We start from the raw sequence: 18,674 nt of genomic DNA on the forward strand, positions 1-18,674 counted from the left end.
CGTGCCCCGGTCCGGGAAGATCCCACATGCCGCGGAGCGGCTGGGCCCGTGAGCCATGGCCGCTGAGCCTGCGCGTCCAGAGCCTGTGCTCCGCAATCAATGGGAGAGGCCGCAACAGTGAGAGGCCCGCGTAACGCAAAAAAAAAAAAGCAAAAGAAAGTCAGAAATAACCACATTCATTCAGCCTCCACCTATGCCGAAGGGTTCAAGCATCGATTGTCCTTTCATATCCATTGTTGATAGTCTGTAAATATGGAAAGAGGGCCCAAGTCACAGTAGTTTATTTATAAGCTGACTTTATATTTTCTTTTCTTCCATTAATGTTTTTACTTGACCCCTAATCTGAATTTGAAATATGAATCAACTTGTTGTAATGGAGAGGTCCCCTGGAGTTCATCGTGAAACCTGGTTTTGTCACTAATCATTGATGTTACTATGGACTAGTTACTTCATCTTTCTGGGTCTGTTGCCTCAAACTGTAAATTGGGTGATCATTCAGGTTTCTACCAACCTGAATCAATTTATCAATTTATGATACAATTCTACCTTAGGGACTGTGTTGAAAATTTAATAAAGTCAATTTTTAATAGTATAGTTTAACTTTTAGACAAATCTCAAGAAATAGCAACAATAAACAAATTGGTTAAGTGTAGAAGTTGTTGATATTTCCAGTTGCATGAGGGGCACAGGTGAAACTTATTTAGAGGGCTTATCAGATGATTATGCGGCATATGTTATTTGCAAGTGATGATAGAATTGTCTGTTGCTCAGGAGAAAAACCAGAATGATGTGTCAAATATATATATTTTTTCCATGTATAAACCACAGAATAGTATTCTCTTATGTTGAAGTCTATGAATGTGATCTCCTACTTCATATATTATAATTTCTATAGAATTTATAGACTACATTTTGAACTTCTCTCCTCATCTTTTGGTGTTTTTTCAAGGGTAGTTGACCATACAGAGATAACATCAGAATAGGAGCCAAGCCAGAAAGTGGTAGGTTAAAGTACAAGATATATTCATTATTAGGAAGAAGCAAAAAGTTATAATTTGATAGATATATTTGATATATATTATAGATAATGAAGACTATCAATATTTTCCTGGTGTAAGAAGAATTTCACATTCTATATTTGGAGAGAGAGATTTAGACTTGGTTATTTCTTTTGCAGATTGATTTGATATATGGAAGAGTGTTTTCTTACTGATTTTTCTGTGCCATTTTGACTTTTGCATATACAAAAATAGTGTTTAATGATCTTTAGTGGCAGAAATCAAAATTTTAATTCCATAAAATACCTAATTTTGTTGTCAACAGACTTTTTGCAGTGTCCTTGGTGAACATTATACTTCTGCTTTAAAATGTGAAGTAAATGTAGAAGAAAAAGAGAAAGAGACTTCCAGTGTTCACACTTCTGAAAATCAAGGACTAGAATTGCAAGATTATAAATACGAAGTTCAAGGTAATAAAGGCTTTACCACATTATTGAACAGAGTAATTTTCTTAAATGAATTGATAAACTTTCTCTGTTAATTCATGATTTTATCACTTAGCCAATTTGAGTTATCTTAACATCTCGTTTTTTCAGGTTCATGAAATCTTAAATCTTTAATGTACATTTTTAGTTTTACAATGCCGTAATTGTGATATAAAGAGAACCAAAGCTGTCTACAAGTTTCCTTGTCTCTTTATCCTCTGTTCCTCTACTTCCATCTTTTCCTCACTGTAATTCTTAATTTTATACCATAGATCCAAACCTTTAAAAGTTGTGGTATTTTACTGAATAAGTTTATGTCGGGGTTTTATTTTTTTAAAAAAGAATAAGAGGGCTTCCCTGGTGGCGCAGTGGTTGGGAGTCCTCCTGCCGATGCAGGGGACACGGGTTCGTGCCCCGGAGCGGTTAGGCCCGTGAGCCATGGCCACTGAGCCTGCGCGTCCGGAGCCTGTGCTCCGCAACGGGAGAGTCCACAACAGTGAGAGGCCCGCGTACCGAAAAAAACAAAAGAAGACATTCAGTTATCTTTCTTAATAGGAATTCTATATTAGTTCATTTTTACAAATTATAACCTCAATTAATTTTTTTGATATTCTTTCACAGATGAAATGTTTCCTACCCCGTCCATTTGTATGAAGAATGAACAAATATGTACAAATTAATGAATGCCAAAAGAAATTAATGTATTTTAATGTGAAATTGTCAAGTTAATCTTTGTAGCAGGTGTTCCACATTAATGAGGTTTTAATTGTTGGTTACTAAATATATGAATTTTACTTCTAGCAGGCAATTTTCTGAAGTTATGAATAGATGAATAATACTTATTGAAAGAAGCAGACTTTTATTGTAGAGTGAAATTATTATAATTGTTTATCGTTTAGATTTTCAAGAAAATGTGCAAACTCTTCTCAACAAAGTAACAGAAGAATACAGCAAACTCTTGGTACTTCAGTCACGATTAAGTAAGGTCTGTAAAATGGAAAATGTATTATGATGTTTGCATTTATTGTATTACCTGCTATTTTGTAAGCTGTTTCATCAACCAAGAATTTCTAAAATAAGTGAACATGAAAAGAAAATTAGGGAAAAGTGACACATATTTATAGTATCAGTGAGCTGAAGGAATTTCTGCAATTTGAATACTCTTTACCCCTTTAGAGAGTTTTTGAAGTCATGATAAAGTTAAAATGTATATAAAATGTCAAATTGTAAACTTTGTGAAATGGTTGCATTTAATTTTACATATAACATTTTTTAAAGCAGTGAGTCTGTTTTAGAGAAAAATGTGATTAGTTGTTAAGAATATAGCTGGTTTCACATGGTGTGTTATATAAAATTTCTTTCAAGCAGTTGTTTTAGAAATGTGCACATAGAAAACTAAGTAAGAGAGTATAAATGGCATGATATAATTTATTAACTATATCAGAAAAATAACATATATTAGTTCTTCCTCTTCTCTTCCCCTCCTTCTTTTTCCCATTCTATTTTACCCCCTTTCTCCTTTCCCTCTCTCTTCCTCCTTCTGTGCAATTAAAGCACAACCGTATCCAGCCTTTGCTAAAATCTATAAACCTATCCCAGTATCTTACAGATAACTATGTAGGAGGACAGGTGGATGGTGGATAGATTCAAAGCCCTTCTTTAATTCCACATTTCTCTACAATTCACATTTCTCTAGTTTTCTTTCTCCTTCCATTCATATCTAGATATTGAACCCTATTCAGAATCATCGTACCATTTTCTTACCAGTACCCTTAGTAGTCTAGATTTCTTGTTTTTCTGCTGCCCTTATCCTGCCCCTGAGAACCCTTCTTCTTCACTCATACTTGGGTTTCTGAGGGCTGCTAAGAAAATTAGATGGTGATGTGGTTTGGTGACACTGTATAATCATGGTCTCTGACTGCAGCTGGACCCTCAGGATCACTTGACAATTCTTTTATGTTGTCATTTATTCTCTCATAGTCCCCTCAGTACATGCTACCTAATGTTATAACTTCCCTCGAGTCATACATTCCATTTCTACTCCCCTTTTTTCTTTGCAGATGGCCTTATTTCTCTTTTTTCTGTGAGTATGGGAGCTATCAGTTATAAATTATCTCATCTTGCTACCTCTAGACCATATGTATTTCTTTAAATCTGAAAATACTCTGTTTTCCTTCTGTCTCAGAAGTTATCCCTTTTCATAACCAAGGTTATTTTATTTCCTGTCCTTTTGTTAACATCACCTTCTGTCTCCTCTAAGATTGATAACCTGTTTCTTCCCTCCCTTCTGTGCTTTCAGCTTCTTTGTCTGTTTTTCTTATTTGTGTCTTTCTTGCCCCTTGCATATTCCTCTTGTCTCCACTATTAAGAACATAACCAATCTTCCTTGAATCTAGTATCTCCCTTTGTGGTTTTCTTTCAACTTCATTGTCATATTCTTTGAAGGAAAGAATAGACTGTAGTCATAGTTTCCCATCTCTTCCTGTCTTGCTGTCTCTTCTACCCACTGTAAACAAGCTCCAAACTTATACTTCACTAAACTTGCTTTGGTGAAGGTTACCAGTGAATTCTTAATTATCAAATTTTCTTTCTGCTTTCTTACCTTCCATCCTTGTATTCTTTCGTTCTTTTAAAAATATGTTGGTTTTCCTTATGGCAGTACATAGTTGAAACTATTAAATAGTGTAGGAGGGCTTACAGTAAACAAGTTACTACAGTGATGTTTGTCATTTTGCCTCTTTCCTTTCAGGACAGTGAGTGGGGAACAGTTTCCTTCGGTGAGACACAAACCTCCCTTCCCCAGTGCCAGAATGTGGGAGGCTACTCTGGAACACAAACACCCACACTTGCCTCAGTTCTTCCCAGACACTTCTTTCAGTTTGTTTTGAGAAAAACTTTTACCTGCCACCAGGCTTCTTCCTGGCTGAATCAGCAGAAAGGGCTATACTGTGATTAGTTAAAGGTCAATATATTTGTTTTCTGATCTCTACCTGTCATTGATCTCTCTCTGAGCCTGGGGCCTTTCTAGGGTTCTACTAGGTAAGCTAACTGTCTTGCTATAACTGTGGCTCCCTTCACGTGTGCTTTAGGCTGCTGCTTCCTCCACCCTGCTTAATCAGTATTCTACCACCCCTTTTCTGTTGAAATCTTTTTTAGACTCTTTTATTTTTTGGTTTATTATGGATTTATACCTTTTAAGATTCATTATGATTTTAACTGAGTCATGGGGAGGGAGGAGAGATATATGTCAGAGATCATGAACATAAATGCCTATGTGAGCTCAGCTCATAAAGTAAATGAAGAAGACCAAGGGAAAGCTGGAAAAGTGAAACCTGGAGAAAACATACCTCATCTAAAGGGGGCAGAGACTGCTCAGCTTCACATGTTATTGTCACATAGGAACAGGGCCCAGTCTTGTTTATTCCTTCAGTTTATCAATTTTATGTGAGGTCTTTTGCTTTTTTAAGTGTTGGGAAGTATTAAAAATAAAAAGGGTTTTTTTTTTTTTCCTTCCCCCTAATAGGGAAACAATTAGGAAGGAAAAAAAACCAGAAAAACTGTTTGGTACCCAAAAGAATACTTCTGTAGCCTAGAATTAAAGTCAAAGTTCTTTGCAACTGTAGGTATAAACACATGCTCAGTGTATCTTGAACTAGTTTTCTTTTTAATTCTGTTATTTTTTTATTTTGTAGTACTAGCTACTTTCTTAAAATATTTTCTTCCCTTAGCTTCTGTGACTTCAATTTTGTGGCTTTTTAAGCCTTCATTGTGGGTTTTGCCCACCCATTTATAGTCACCAAGAATCTGTGCTTGATCTGCTAATTATGCTGTGTGCTGCCTTCATTCACTTCCATGGCTTCCAGATCTCTGTGTCTAGTCAGTTCTTACTCCTGAGCTAGAGTCATATATCTAATTGGATATCTCTACTCGAGTATCCTTTATGTATGTCTCAATCAACATTGAAATTGAATTTATTAATTTCTTCCCCTTAAACCAGCTTCTCTCCCTTCTCAGTTTTGAAGAGTGACATTCAACCAGAAACTTGAGGATCATATCATCCTAGACAATTCTGTCCCCTAACTCCTGATCTCACATCATACTGAAATATACTCTGAAGGGAGCACAAAAGAAATGAAAGATGTATACCTTGTTCTCATTCATTTATTCAGCCAGTAATTTTTATTTGCTAATTATATGCTAGGTTGTACTGTGTACTGGGAATAAAGCAGTATACAGTGTAAATAGTCACTAGGCGGAAGGAATTTATAAATTGATGGACTTCATAGGCTAATTCAAGAAATATGATGTGTGTATATGTATATATATGTATATGAAATAGTTATCCAGGGCAACATTTAATTAGTGTTCAAAAGCTAAGTACTTTTGGGACTTCCCTGGCGGTCCAGTGGTTAAGACTCCGTGCTTCCACTGCAAGGGACATAGGTTTGATCCGTGGTCGGGGAACTCCAATCCACGTGCTGCAGGGTGCAGCCAAAAAAATTAAAAATAAAATCAAGTACTTTTGGAATTAAGCAAATATGTAGATGAGTATACAGGTGCAAATAATTAAGGAAGAATTCTTGGAGGAAGTGGGACTTGAATTGGACCATGAAAGATGTGTAGGTTTAGGTAAGGAAGGGGAAGGGGAATAGCATTCCAGGTGGAAGAAATGATATGATCAAAGTCTTGGGGGTGAAGTGCGATATATTAGGCACATATTGCTCAGAGAGTAATGGACTTTAAGATTAGAGAGGTTAGACTGTACCAAACTTTGAATGCTAGGTGACACTTTTGTGGACATTAAAAAGCTGTTGGAGGGCTTCCCTGGTGGCATAGTGGTTTGAGAGTCCGCCTGCCGATGCAGGGGACGCGGGTTTGTGCTCCGGTCCGGGAAGATCCCACGTGCCGCGGAGCGGCTGGGCCCGTGAGCCATGGCCGCTGAGCCTGTGCGTCCGGAGCCTGTGCTCCGCAGCAAAAGAGGCCACAACGGTGAGAGGCCTGCGTACTGCAAAAAAAAAAAAAAAAAAAAAAAAAAAGCTGTTGGAGATTTGTGATCATGGTCTAGACATCATGAAGTTGAACTTTTAGGGAGATTAATCTGGTGGCAGTGGGAGGTAGGAAATAAGAAGGGACAATTCATAAGATATTTTAAGGAAGGATCTAAAGAATTTGGTAGTCAGTTGATGTGGAAGTAAAAGGAGAGGAACAAGACCAAGACAACTCATTATTTTTTTCATTCCCTGTATCAGTGAAACTTACACATTACGTGTCTGTATAATAAGGCAGAGTATGGGTGTGCTGAGCGTCCCTAAGACCACTCCTCAGTTCAGTGGTTCACCAGAAGAACTCACAGGATTCAACATAATAGTGGTACTCAAGGCTAAGATTTATTACAGTAAAAGGATACAAAGCAAAATCAGCCCCATAAAGGTTTGAAAAGGAGCATGGGGCAAAGTCTGGAGGAAATAGGCACAAACTTCTAAAATTCTCTCCTAGTGGAGTCAGAGGAAGACACACTTCATTCCTCTAGCAGTTGTGACGATACGTGCTAAGTTTTGACTACCAAGGAAGCTCACCTAAGCCTAGGAAACCATAGTTCTTTTTTATCAGGTGTCAGCCAAATAGGCATCCTCTGCCAGAACATACCAAATTCAGATTTCCAGAAAGAAAGCATGTGTTCAGCATAAACCATATTGCTTGTACAGTCCAGGCATGAGAGTCTCTTACAATTTAGGGAAACTTTTATATTAGTGTAGAGAACCGTTTACCAGCTAAGTTTCCAGATGCCAGCCAAGGGCCAGACTAGGAAGCAGGCCTTTTTAAAGAGATAGAAATCTCACAACTTCTGTGTTAACTCTTTTCTGCACAATAGATAAAAAAGTGAATTTCACATTTTATCCCAGCAAGTTGGCTACAACTGTAGAGGCATCCCAGAGGTTGGTTGGGATGAGTCAGTCGGCAGTACATCACTGCTTAACCTGTTAGCCTCATCTACTAATCCTCTTCCTCATTTTAGCCATATTGAAATACTTAAAATGCACCCATATCTTTCAGACCCCTGGGGCTTTTTTGCATGCTGTTTTTTCTGTCTTAACACTGTCCTTCCCCCTCCAATTTGCTTAGTGTATTCCTACTTGTAATTCCAGTTGGTTCAAATGTTATTTTTGTGTCACCTTTTTTTTTTAAACATCTTTATTGGAGTATAATTGCTTTACAATGCTGTGTTAATTTCTGCTTTATAACAAAGTGAATCAGCTATACATATACATATATCCCCATATCTCCTCCCTCTTGCATCTCCCTCCCACCCTTCCTATCCCACCCCTCTAGGTGGTCACAAACCACCCAGCTGATCTCCCTGTGCTGTGCGGCTGCTTCCCACTAGCTAGTACATTTGGTAGTGTATATATGTCCATGCCACTCTCTCACTTCGTCCCAGATTACCCTTTGTGTCATTTTCTTTACCTATCCTCCTAGACTAGAAATTTCTCCCTCCATTCTCTTAATATCTGTACTTTTAATTTTTTTGCACTTAGCTTTCTCCATTTTGAATACTTGATTACCTTCCTTTCTTTCCTGTTCCATAGCTCCTTGTTCAAACTTTCATTTGTATTACATTAGTTTTCATGTTATTGTAATTGTTTACTCTTCTGCCTCTTCCACTAGACTAAACCCCACTAAACCCTTCAGAATCAGGAAGTCTTCTCTTTATTTTCATTTCTTCTTCTTAGCACAGTGCTTTGTTTATTAGCACATGGTAAAGGTTTACTATATGTTTGCTGAATGAATTCAGTGACAATATAGAAAGGTTGAGCTGTAAACAACTATTTAGCTCATGGGCTTTATTTTCTCTAGGGAGTAGGAGGCAAGATTCTCGGTTGAAATGTACACAGCGGGTAGGAGTGAGGTAGAGGACGTGGTAAGAGTAGTACCAACTGAAATAGCCTTCATGGGAAATAGCTTTTATCCTGTTGCTCACCTCCTTCTACAGTATCCTTTGTTCATCTAGTATAGCAAGTCCAAACTCATCCCTTGCTTTTACGGTGCTCTTTATACCTGTCTTATTTATCTAGCGCAGTTTTCCCCGTCCCTCAAGATCGTTGTCGTCACTACCTGTAGCAGGTCATTCTTTCACAGATGCTCTTATTCTTTCTTCCATGTAAACTTTCCTAATCATTGCCCAAAATGATGGAGGCCCAAATCAAATTTGACTTCTTCCATAATTACTCAGACCCACATCAGTCTTTCTTCTGTTATTGCCCTTTAGTCAAACATTATAGTTTGATGCTTCTCTGTTTAATTTTACTTCCCCAATTAGTTGATGAATTCTGTGAGGTTTATGTATGTATCTGCGTACACCCTTTTTTTTTTTTTTTTTTTTTACTCTCCCTTGTCACAGTACTGGCCACATAGTAGACCGATTATTAAATATTTGAGGAATGACTAAATTAATACACACATATCTGACATATTGCTGCCTAGTTTTAATAGTTAAGGAAATAAGCTGAGGTTTATCTGTTTTTGCTGTTTTCCTTCCTTTTGTATAAAGAACAGCATACATTTGTCAGTTACCTGGTTGTATGTGAGTTATATCCAGAGATTAATAGCAGGTATGTTATTAAGTATTGATAATATAAAATTTAGTGTGTTTGAGTTGAAATTTCAGAGATCAAGTCATATTTATTATGAACTTTATACCAAATTCTGTGCAGCTCCTATTTTTATAGTAAAATGAAATTCCTTCTGGTTATGAAAGAACATTATGTTTACTAATATAATATCAGTGCTGTGAAGGGAATGGGATGTGAGTCACTGTGTCCAAAGAGAGCGTGGAATAACTTGGAAGGGAAAATATTTGTATTAGAGTGTCACAATTTTAGGCGATTTTGGAAAAAAACATTTTAAAGGTAAAGTTGCTTTTATATAGTTTTCACAATCCTGGGTCATACATTTATGTCACTGCTTTTCTTCTGTTATTTTCAATAGATTCAAGGACAGCAGACAGGTGATGTGAAACTTGAATTTGCAGAAGAAAACCTACCAAAAGAGGAAACAGACTTTTTATCAACCCATCCTCAGATGACAAATTTTCAAGACACTGGTAAATTTTGATTATATACCATAATGTGGTGTTTTTATACCAAATGTTCAGTAATTGATTTTTTACTTTAAAATTTGAGACAACATAGTGCGTTGGGCATTTCACTGTAACCCTCTTTGGTCTCAGTTTTCTCATCCTTAAAATGAAAGATTTAGACTACTCATTTCTTCCCACTTCTTACATTCTCTGGTTATAAATTATTTTCAATTTAAAGGCATAAAATTGGTAGTTTTAGGGGTACTGCAGCCATGAAGATATAAGAAATGATCTTGAATTACACTATTCATGTTTTCTTGTTATCATCAGTCTAAATGAGTTTAAGTTGATACCTGAGTTATTACTACTAAAAAACATTTTTCAAAGAAGAATTAATATTCTCTGCACATTCAAAACAGTGATTGTGGTATTTCACTAAGAAATTTGTATTGAAATGTGCATTTTCTTCCATTCATGTAACTCAGATGTTTGTCATAAAAGAAAGTTATCTGCTCTGCAAGATACCGAAAAAATTAAACAACTTGAAGGACAAGTTCAAGAATTAGAAAAACTCGTATCCTCTTTGCAGCAGCAACTGAAAGAAACGGAAGAAAACTATGGGGCAGAGATTCATTCTTTGCAGGAAAGGCTACGAGCTGTTAATGAGTTCACAGTTCAGCCAAGGTATCCATCTACTTATAATTTCATTCAATAGTATTTGTAGCTTAGTAACAGTCATAGTATGGTTGTGTTAAGAAAAAAGTGTAACTTAAGCAAATTTGCTTGAAAGAGATGGGCTATAGCATTGCCAAGAAATAAGAACAGGAGATAATTCTTCATCTCTGAATTATAATAGGAATTTTACTTATACCTTTATTTTATAAAGATGCTTGTTGTTATGAATATGCTAAGTTAAATCAGGCGGTGTGCATGTTACTTGTTGTTTATTGTATGCCCAGTCTTTGCTACTTTGATATGGGGAGTACACAAAGAATATAAGATATGATCATTCCAGTCATACCGGACTTTCTCCACTTGGTTGTCTAATGCTCAGATTCACCATGTCCAAAATACAACTCTGGATCTTCCCCTCAAAATTTGCTCCTCTGCAGCCATCTAACTCCATCTCTGGTGACTCACTTCCAGTCTATCAAGAAATGCTGTTATCTCTACTTCCAAAATAAATCTAAACTGTACCACTTCTCATCCCCTGGTCCCTGCCATCATCGTGTCTCACTTGGATTACTGCAACAATGGATCTCCTTGCTTCTACTCTAACTCTTCCCTAAAGTTTGTTCTCAACACAGTTCTAAATCTTTGCTTTTAAAATTTAAGACAAATCATGCTATTCTAGTGGTCTTCTGTCCTTACTGTGCCTTACTAGGACCTATATAATGGGTCCCTATTATCTCTCTGAATTTATCTCCTGTGGACTTGCTTGTCACTTACTATTGTAAAGCCACATAATCTCCTCGAGATACTCAAACCGTCAGTATGCTCCTGCCTTATGAATTTCTCTCTCATTGCTGTTCCTCTACCTGGAATTATATTTCTCTAGGTATTTCCATGCCCAACACACTCACCTCCTTTGGGTCTTTTACTCAGATGTCATGTTCTCATGAGGCCTATCCTGATCACCCTATTGAAATTAAAATCATCCCTTATAACTCTGTATATGAATTTCCTGCTTCATTTTTCTATATTAACTGTTTTATATATATAAAACTATATATTTATATAAAATGAAAACAAGTCTATATTATATTTGGAGGGGAGGTTTATTTATTTGTTTTTGTTATCTGTCCCCTGTGAAGGAGTTCAAGCTTTGTAAGGGGATTTTTGTTTATTTATTCACTGTATCCCAAACCCTATAATAATTCCCTATGCATAGTAGGTGCTCAATACATATTTGTTAAATGAATGAACAGTTTATAATTTAGTAGGGAAGTGTGCTGTAGTATTTAACTAGCTCTATAAAGTCCTCAGAGATTTAACCTAATTTTGACTGGCTCTGCTGCTCTAAAAGTGATGTCTCTATAGGCACTTGTTATTGGAACCTAAAGACAAGGGGGTTTTTTGTTTTGTTTTGGGTTTTTTTGGAGACAAAATACTGAATTTCCACACTTCTTCGGAAGCATTCTGTTTCTCCATCTTTTATTCAGGGTCTGTATGTAGGCTTTGGAATTGTTTATCCAGCATTAGCACAGCCTTATAAAGCTTCCATTTTCTTTGAGGTCAGTGGTTCCCAAACTTTACCATGCATTAAAAGCATTGGAGGTTTTTGAAATTATTAGTGTTTGAAATTATTATTTTTTCATTGTTATTATTGAAATTACAGGTTACTGGATTTTACATTTGAAGAGTTAGATTCAGTGGCTTTGAGATGGATTCTGGTCATTTGTATTTGTAACAAGATAATTCTGAAGCAGGCAGTCCATAGATTGATATTTGGAAACTATTACTTTAGGTTTTTTGATACGAAAGAAAATAGCTATACAGCAAGAACTCTTTCATAACCACTTACAGTATTTCAAGTTTCCTTCCTTTCATTAGTGATGTTTTCTCTCCAAAGCATGAAGAAAAGGAAGTTTTCTGGAAGTGTAGACCTACTTTGCTGTTCTTGCACTTGGGCTTTTGCCAGCTCATCATGCTTTTTTAGAGTTTCTCTAATAATCACTGGAAATGTATTAACAATACCTTTGAACTAAAACCATTAGTTTTCTCCCACCCTGCAAAAATGAGGCTTATTGACTGCCATGTTCACTCCTATGAACATGTATTTAAAGTTATTTCTTGTTAAATGTCATCACGTATTTGGACACAACTATAGCACTTTTTGAATAAAGAATATACTGTTCTCCTAAGATAGACTTGAACTAGTTTAAGAAAAATAATTGTCATTCATTTAACAAATATTTGGTGATGTCATACTAGAAACCTCTTGGCAATATAGTATGGAATTGGAACAACCGTGAGCTTTAGAGTGATACGGACCTGTATTTGACTCCTGATTTGACCTTTGACTGGCTTTGTGGTCTTGGGCTGATATATAAACATGTCTGAGTAATATTAGGGAATAAAAACTACCTTGAGATCGTGAGGATTAAAAGAAACCTTGACTGGGAACAGACTTGGCTAGATGTCATGGAGGAAACTTTAGATGTATATAAAGTGGTCCTTTACCTCAGGGGACTTCAATCCAATCATTGAAATAATAGTCACAAAACAGTAATTTTTTTAAAGTAATGATTGGGGAATATAACATGATGATACAGCCAAAATGCTGGAACATAAACCCATGTCTTTGTGGCATTTTTCAGTGCCCATCACTTGACATTTCTGCAGTGATGTTTTTTGGAGTGGCTCCAGGGGGAATGGAAATCAAGGGTTGACTATGAGACATTGAGATAGAAGGAATCTTGGGAGCAAAGCAGAGGAAAGATGACCTGTGTTGTTTGAGCTAGAGAATATGGAGGTTTATGATGTATTAATATAAATAGAGAAATCAGACAGGTGGAGGGTAGGACCTTAATTTGTAAGATGGGAACAGTGAATTTGGTTTTAGCCAGACTATTTTTTTTGAATTTGGGATAAACACTTTCAAATGCTATAAAATTACAGAATTGAAGTCCTTGTGGACTAAGCAGCATTTTTTTTTCTTTTTGAAGTTTGGGTCTTTATTGCTGGATAAATAATCAGGAGGATTTTCCATGGGCTATGAAAATAAGAAGACATGAAACAAAGGATCATAATAGTGTATGCAAGAAACTATGAGGAAACAGACAAAATGATAAGAAAGAAGAACCAGGAAAGGGCAGAGAATAAAGACAAGAAAAATGAGTTTTTACGATCATGTAACATGAATATAGAAGATGTATAGGCAAGTCACTGCAGAAGAAACTTTCACGACCAGTAGCATTTGAAAGAATGTGTAATCTCAAAAATAAAGCCATACATGTTCTAAGAAAGTTTTAAGACTGTTACGACTCTGTGTTGTTGAAGTTTTGAGAAAATACTTAAATGGTACTGTTATGGAGTTAATGTAAGTTTTTCAAATATGGCATTATATTAAAATTTTAAATGTTAAAAATTATAGGATTTTTTTATGTAGAAACATCTACAGATGTGTGCAAAGATATATTTATGAAGATTTACACTGTAGCATTATTTGTAAGAGTGAACATTTGGAAATGACCAAATACAATACAGTCCAGAATAAGGAAGGACATGAATACCAAAAGATACATGAATAGATTAAAAACAAAAAATTCCAGAAGTGGTTATGTATAAATTAAGAATCTTTCTCATTGTCACTGCCCACCTATTCCACTAGAGGTAATCAGTGTCCCTTTTCTTTTTAATGAAGGTCCTATTTATTTATTTATTTATTTATTTATTGGCTGCATTGGGTCTTTGTTGCTGCGCGCGGGCTTTCTCTAGTTGCAGTGAGTGGGGGCTACTCTGTTGCAGTGTGTGGGCTTCTCATTGCGGTGGCTTCTCTTGTTGCAGAGCATGGGCTCTAGGCACGCGGGCTTCAGTAGTTGCGACACATGGGCTTAGTAGTTGTGGCTCACTGGCTCTAGAGCTCAGGCTCAGTAGTTGTGGCGCACAGGCATAGCTGCTCCGCGGCATGTGGGATCCTCCTGGACCAGGGATTGAACCCGTGTCCCCTGCGTTGGCAAGCGGATTCTTAACCACTGTGCCACCAGGGAAGCCCATCAGTGTTGCTTTTGATGTGTATTCTTCCAGACTTTTCTGTGTGTGTGTGTGTAAATTTTTAATAAAAATGAGATTTTACAAACTTTTTTACTCAATAATAGCATAGGTAACTTTTTAAAAATGTTAATACTTATAAACAGCTCCATGTCATGCTTTTGTAGTAGACTTTATACAATGGCATAAAATTCAGGGATAATCTGTTAAAATATTCTATCATTTAATTCTGCTGCTTTATTTTTAATCAGTCAAAAATATGACAAGTTACAGTACCTGTAACTCTTGACCTGTCATTCTTGTTTCCATTGCCCCAGTACACATTTTATGCATGCTGTAAATTTGGACTAGCAGTAAAATTTACACGCAACACTAATTCTTTCATCTTCTTTTATTTTTAGCTTTTCCATTGATTCAGTGGTAATTACTGAATCTGATGTACAGAAAACAGTATACCCTGGAAGTTGTCTAAAACAGAACATCGATGGTGCAACAGAGGTATTATATCTTTAAACTGTTATGTACACTGATTTTATTTTTGTTACTATCATTTTTATGTCTGTGGTTTAATAATTATCCAATAAATAGTTGCTAAGAATTAAGTATAGTAAATATGAGGATAATATCTTATGTAAAAGACCCAGAACAATATATAAGTGAAGAAATTTGATGTACTTTCATAGCATAGGAAAAACATAAGAAAGTTAAAATTGAGAGGTGTTTTTTTCCCCCTAAATACGTTCTAGTTTAAAATTTGTCTTGTTTTATATGACATGGGGTGTATTACAAATTAGTTTCAGTGCCCTGAACTTTATAACAAATTAGTTTTGGAAAAGAGGAACAGCTTTCCTTCCTACCATGGGGAGTTGAACTAGACTGTCTCTAGAATAGTATTTAGGAATTCCCAAAATTCAGTATGCTAGGGCTGGTACATTGGATGAGGCTTTCCTCAGCACAGGCCATATGCTATAGAAAAGCCCCTCATCTTTTACAGTATATCTCATCTAGCTAAACCACCTTTTGCCTCTCCTCAGCACTGTATATATTCCCAATTTGTGGCCACTTTTCTCAAACATAACTGTAAAACCCTGATCTTCACTCAGTAAATTTTTAGTTCTTAAGTCCTACAGAAAAAGATCATTGGCCTCTCTCATTCTGGATATAGAAGAGAGACATTGGCCACATTCTCAATTCTTCCACATTCATCCCACATGGAATGTCTGTTTGGATGACATTCACATAATTGGTAAACAAAGAAGTACTTTCTTGCCAAGAACATGTTTACATTTAAATAACCATTCTTTTTTTATCTGTTTATAAAAGTAATTTGTATTTGTGGAAAACTGGATACTATTAATAAGTACCAAGAAGAAAAGAAATTTGTTTATAATGCCATGAGCAAGGATAGCCACTGTTAACATTACTTAAAATTAAATACATGCACATCTTATTAATTATATTTAAGAAGTATCTTTTCCCCACTCTAGAACTGTGTGTTAGTATTTGTAAATATATTTCTCACTTTGCATCTTTGTTAGGTCCACAGTAGTAAGTACAATTATTTAGTAGAATTGTACACTAGAATTATTTGCTAGAATTATTGTTTTTAATTAAGGGAGCAGAAATTTATTTATTAAAAATTTTCAGCAGCTTTCTAAAAAATAGTAATCTTTTGAAGATATTTGAGAGTAGAAGTTTTAAAATAACTGGTGTATAATTAGTGTAAATAAGTATGTCATATTTTGCTTTTTAATTTAGTTTTCTGGTGAATTTGGAGTGAAACAGGAAACAAATGTGGTTAAGTTGCTGGAAAAACAGTACCAAGAACGATTAGAAGAAGAAGTAGCTAAGGTAAGTTTATAGTTTATTTGGAAGGTTATTGTGGTCTGTATTCCCTTTTAGCCTTCAAAAAACATACGTTTTATTGGTGGTAATGCACTTTATTTTTTGTTGTAAATTTTATACATAGCTCATTTAAGTTGTCGAATACTGGTATTAACCACAATTGCCTTTGAATGGAATGTTCTGTGAATTTTTCTTTGAGAAACGCATTCTTCTCGATGTGGAATAGCAATTAGAAACTTTTCAGAGTTATAAATTTGTTACCTTGTGAGTAGTACCATAGGAAAGAGTTTGGCCTTCCTTAAAGGTGGGGGATATGGTAGGAAATGAGAAAAGTGCTTGGTCTTTTATGTATTACCTTTGCCTACCTCCTCCCAGAGAAGTTACTGTGATGTTAATGACTGTAGATGCTGTTGGCTGCTATGCCCAGAGCTATTCTTGTAATCTCCTGAACACCAAGCATATCACCTAGTATACCATTATAATTCCATTTCTTTTGTCTCTGTATTCTCTCTTTTTTTTTTTTTTTTTTTTTTTTTTTTTGCGGTACGTGGGCCTCTCACTGCTGTGGTCTCTCCCGTTGCGGAGCACAGGCTCCGGACACACAGGCTCAGCGGCCATGGCTCACGGGCCCAGCCACTCCGCGGCATGTGGGATCTTCCCGGACCGGGGCATGAACCCATGTCCCCTGCATCGGCAGGCAGACTCCCAACCACTGCCCCACCAGGGAAGCCCTCTGTATTCTCTTTTAAAATACTTATACCTAATTGGGTTCTTATTTTAGAACAGTTGAATTCTGAATTTGTCTGCTTGTTTTTTATAATATTTAAACTGTTCCAATGTAACAATCATAGTGGAGTATATGCATTTTAAAGTGGAAGGAGTGACAGAATTTACAGGAAATGAATAAGGAATCAGCTTAAACATAAATTACATGAGGAGGTCAAGACTCTAAGAAATATGTGGGCCATAAAGACCTACTCACTTCTATATCTCAATTGAATATTTAGTTCACAATAAAAAGTGAGGCACCATCACTTTTATATAGCTCTCACTATCTAGTTCTTTTAGAGACTTGCAGGTTTTCTTTTATACTTAACCTTTTATATAAATTTCTCAAGTGAAATGTTTATAGCAGAGCATCATAGTATAGTAGTTAAGAACATGAGGTTTGGTATAGGATTTACCATGCTTTAAATTCTTGTGCTTCTGCTTTACTAGATTTGTGATCTTAGGAAAGCTACTTAAGTTTTCAATCTCACCTCCCTCTATGTTAAAAGAGGAGAATAATAGAAATAATTGTAATTCTTGTGAAGATTCAATGAACTAATACATATAAAGCACCTAGAAGATAGTAAAGATTCATAAGTGACATTTTTAAAGTAGTCTTACTACTATAATAATGGTGATGATATAAATCTGTTTTGTGAAGCATCATTTATCCAAGCTGATAGCAGATTACCAAAGTACAGGTCAGTGAAAACTGTTCCAAAGGCAGCCAAGGTGCTGTGATCCAAGAGACAACATTTGATGGCCCAGCTTGATCCTAGAATAGTATAGATGGTTTATATTAGTCACCAATACAGATAGGATTATGCTCTACCCTGTAACCCTCACATACGATATTAGAAAAAGACTGAGAAACATTGTTTTAAAAGCACAGGGTATATAGAAGAAGCCAGTAGAGGTAGTGATTCCCAACTTAGATAACATTAGATTCAGCCTGTGATTTGGGTAGGTACTACTGAAAAAATAGTAGTACTATTATTCAGTAGTACTGCTGAAAAAACTCATTAACATTTCACTGCCAATGTATTCTGAATGCTAGGGTATAACAGAGGAAAAAGAGATGAAATCATTACTCCTATAGACCTTACATTCCAGTTGGTGCAAATAGACAATATACAGATGGTAGTAAATACTATAAAGAAAAAAATGAACCAGGGTAACAGGATCAGGAAATTCCATGGGGAGTGAGATGGTGTTATTTTATATAGGGTAATCACAGAAGACCTCACTTTTTTTTTTTTAACATCTTTATTGGAGTATAATTGCTGTACAGTGGTGTGTCAGTTTCTGCTTTACAACGAAGTGAATCAGTTATACATATACATGTTCCCGTATCTCTTCCCTCTTGCGTCGCCCTCCCTCCCACCCTCCCTATCCCACCCCTCTAGGTGGTCACAAACCACCGAGCTGATCTCCCTGTGCCATGTGGCTGCTTCCCACTAGCTATCCACCCTACGTTTGGTAGTGTATATATGTCTATGCCACTCTCTCACTTCGTCACAGTTTACCCTTCCCCCTCCCCATATCCTCAAGTCCATGCTCTAGTAGGTCTGTGTTTTATTCCTGTCCTACACCTACTCTCCATGACAATTTTTTTTCTTAGATTCCATATATATGTGTTAGCATACAGTATTTGTTTTTCTCCTTCTGACTTACTTCACTCTGTATGACAGACTCCAGGTCCATCCACCTCACTACAAATAACTCAGTTTCATTTCTTTTTATGGCTGAGTAATATTCCATTGTATATATGTGCCACATCTTCTTTAT

General features: G+C 36.1%; 1 protein-coding gene across 18 annotated transcripts in view; it reads left to right on the forward strand.

Annotated features, from left to right (window-relative positions):
• AKAP9 (A-kinase anchoring protein 9) overlaps nt 1-18,674 on the forward strand; it is a 196,380-nt gene that overhangs the window by 89,721 nt on the left and 87,985 nt on the right. For all 18 annotated transcript variants that reach the window (XM_055084976.1, XM_055084981.1, XM_055084975.1 and 15 more), the window contains 6 exons: nt 1,324-1,468; nt 2,383-2,468; nt 9,470-9,584; nt 10,046-10,244; nt 14,675-14,771; nt 16,032-16,124. In XM_055084976.1, the coding sequence (XP_054940951.1) occupies nt 1,324-1,468; nt 2,383-2,468; nt 9,470-9,584; nt 10,046-10,244; nt 14,675-14,771; nt 16,032-16,124 (735 nt within the window). The remainder of the gene's footprint in view (nt 1-1,323; nt 1,469-2,382; nt 2,469-9,469; nt 9,585-10,045; nt 10,245-14,674; nt 14,772-16,031; nt 16,125-18,674) is intronic.

Source organism: Physeter macrocephalus, chromosome 5 (assembly GCF_002837175.3).
Source record: "Physeter macrocephalus isolate SW-GA chromosome 5, ASM283717v5, whole genome shotgun sequence".
In the NCBI taxonomy this organism is placed as follows: domain Eukaryota; kingdom Metazoa; phylum Chordata; class Mammalia; order Artiodactyla; family Physeteridae; genus Physeter; species Physeter macrocephalus.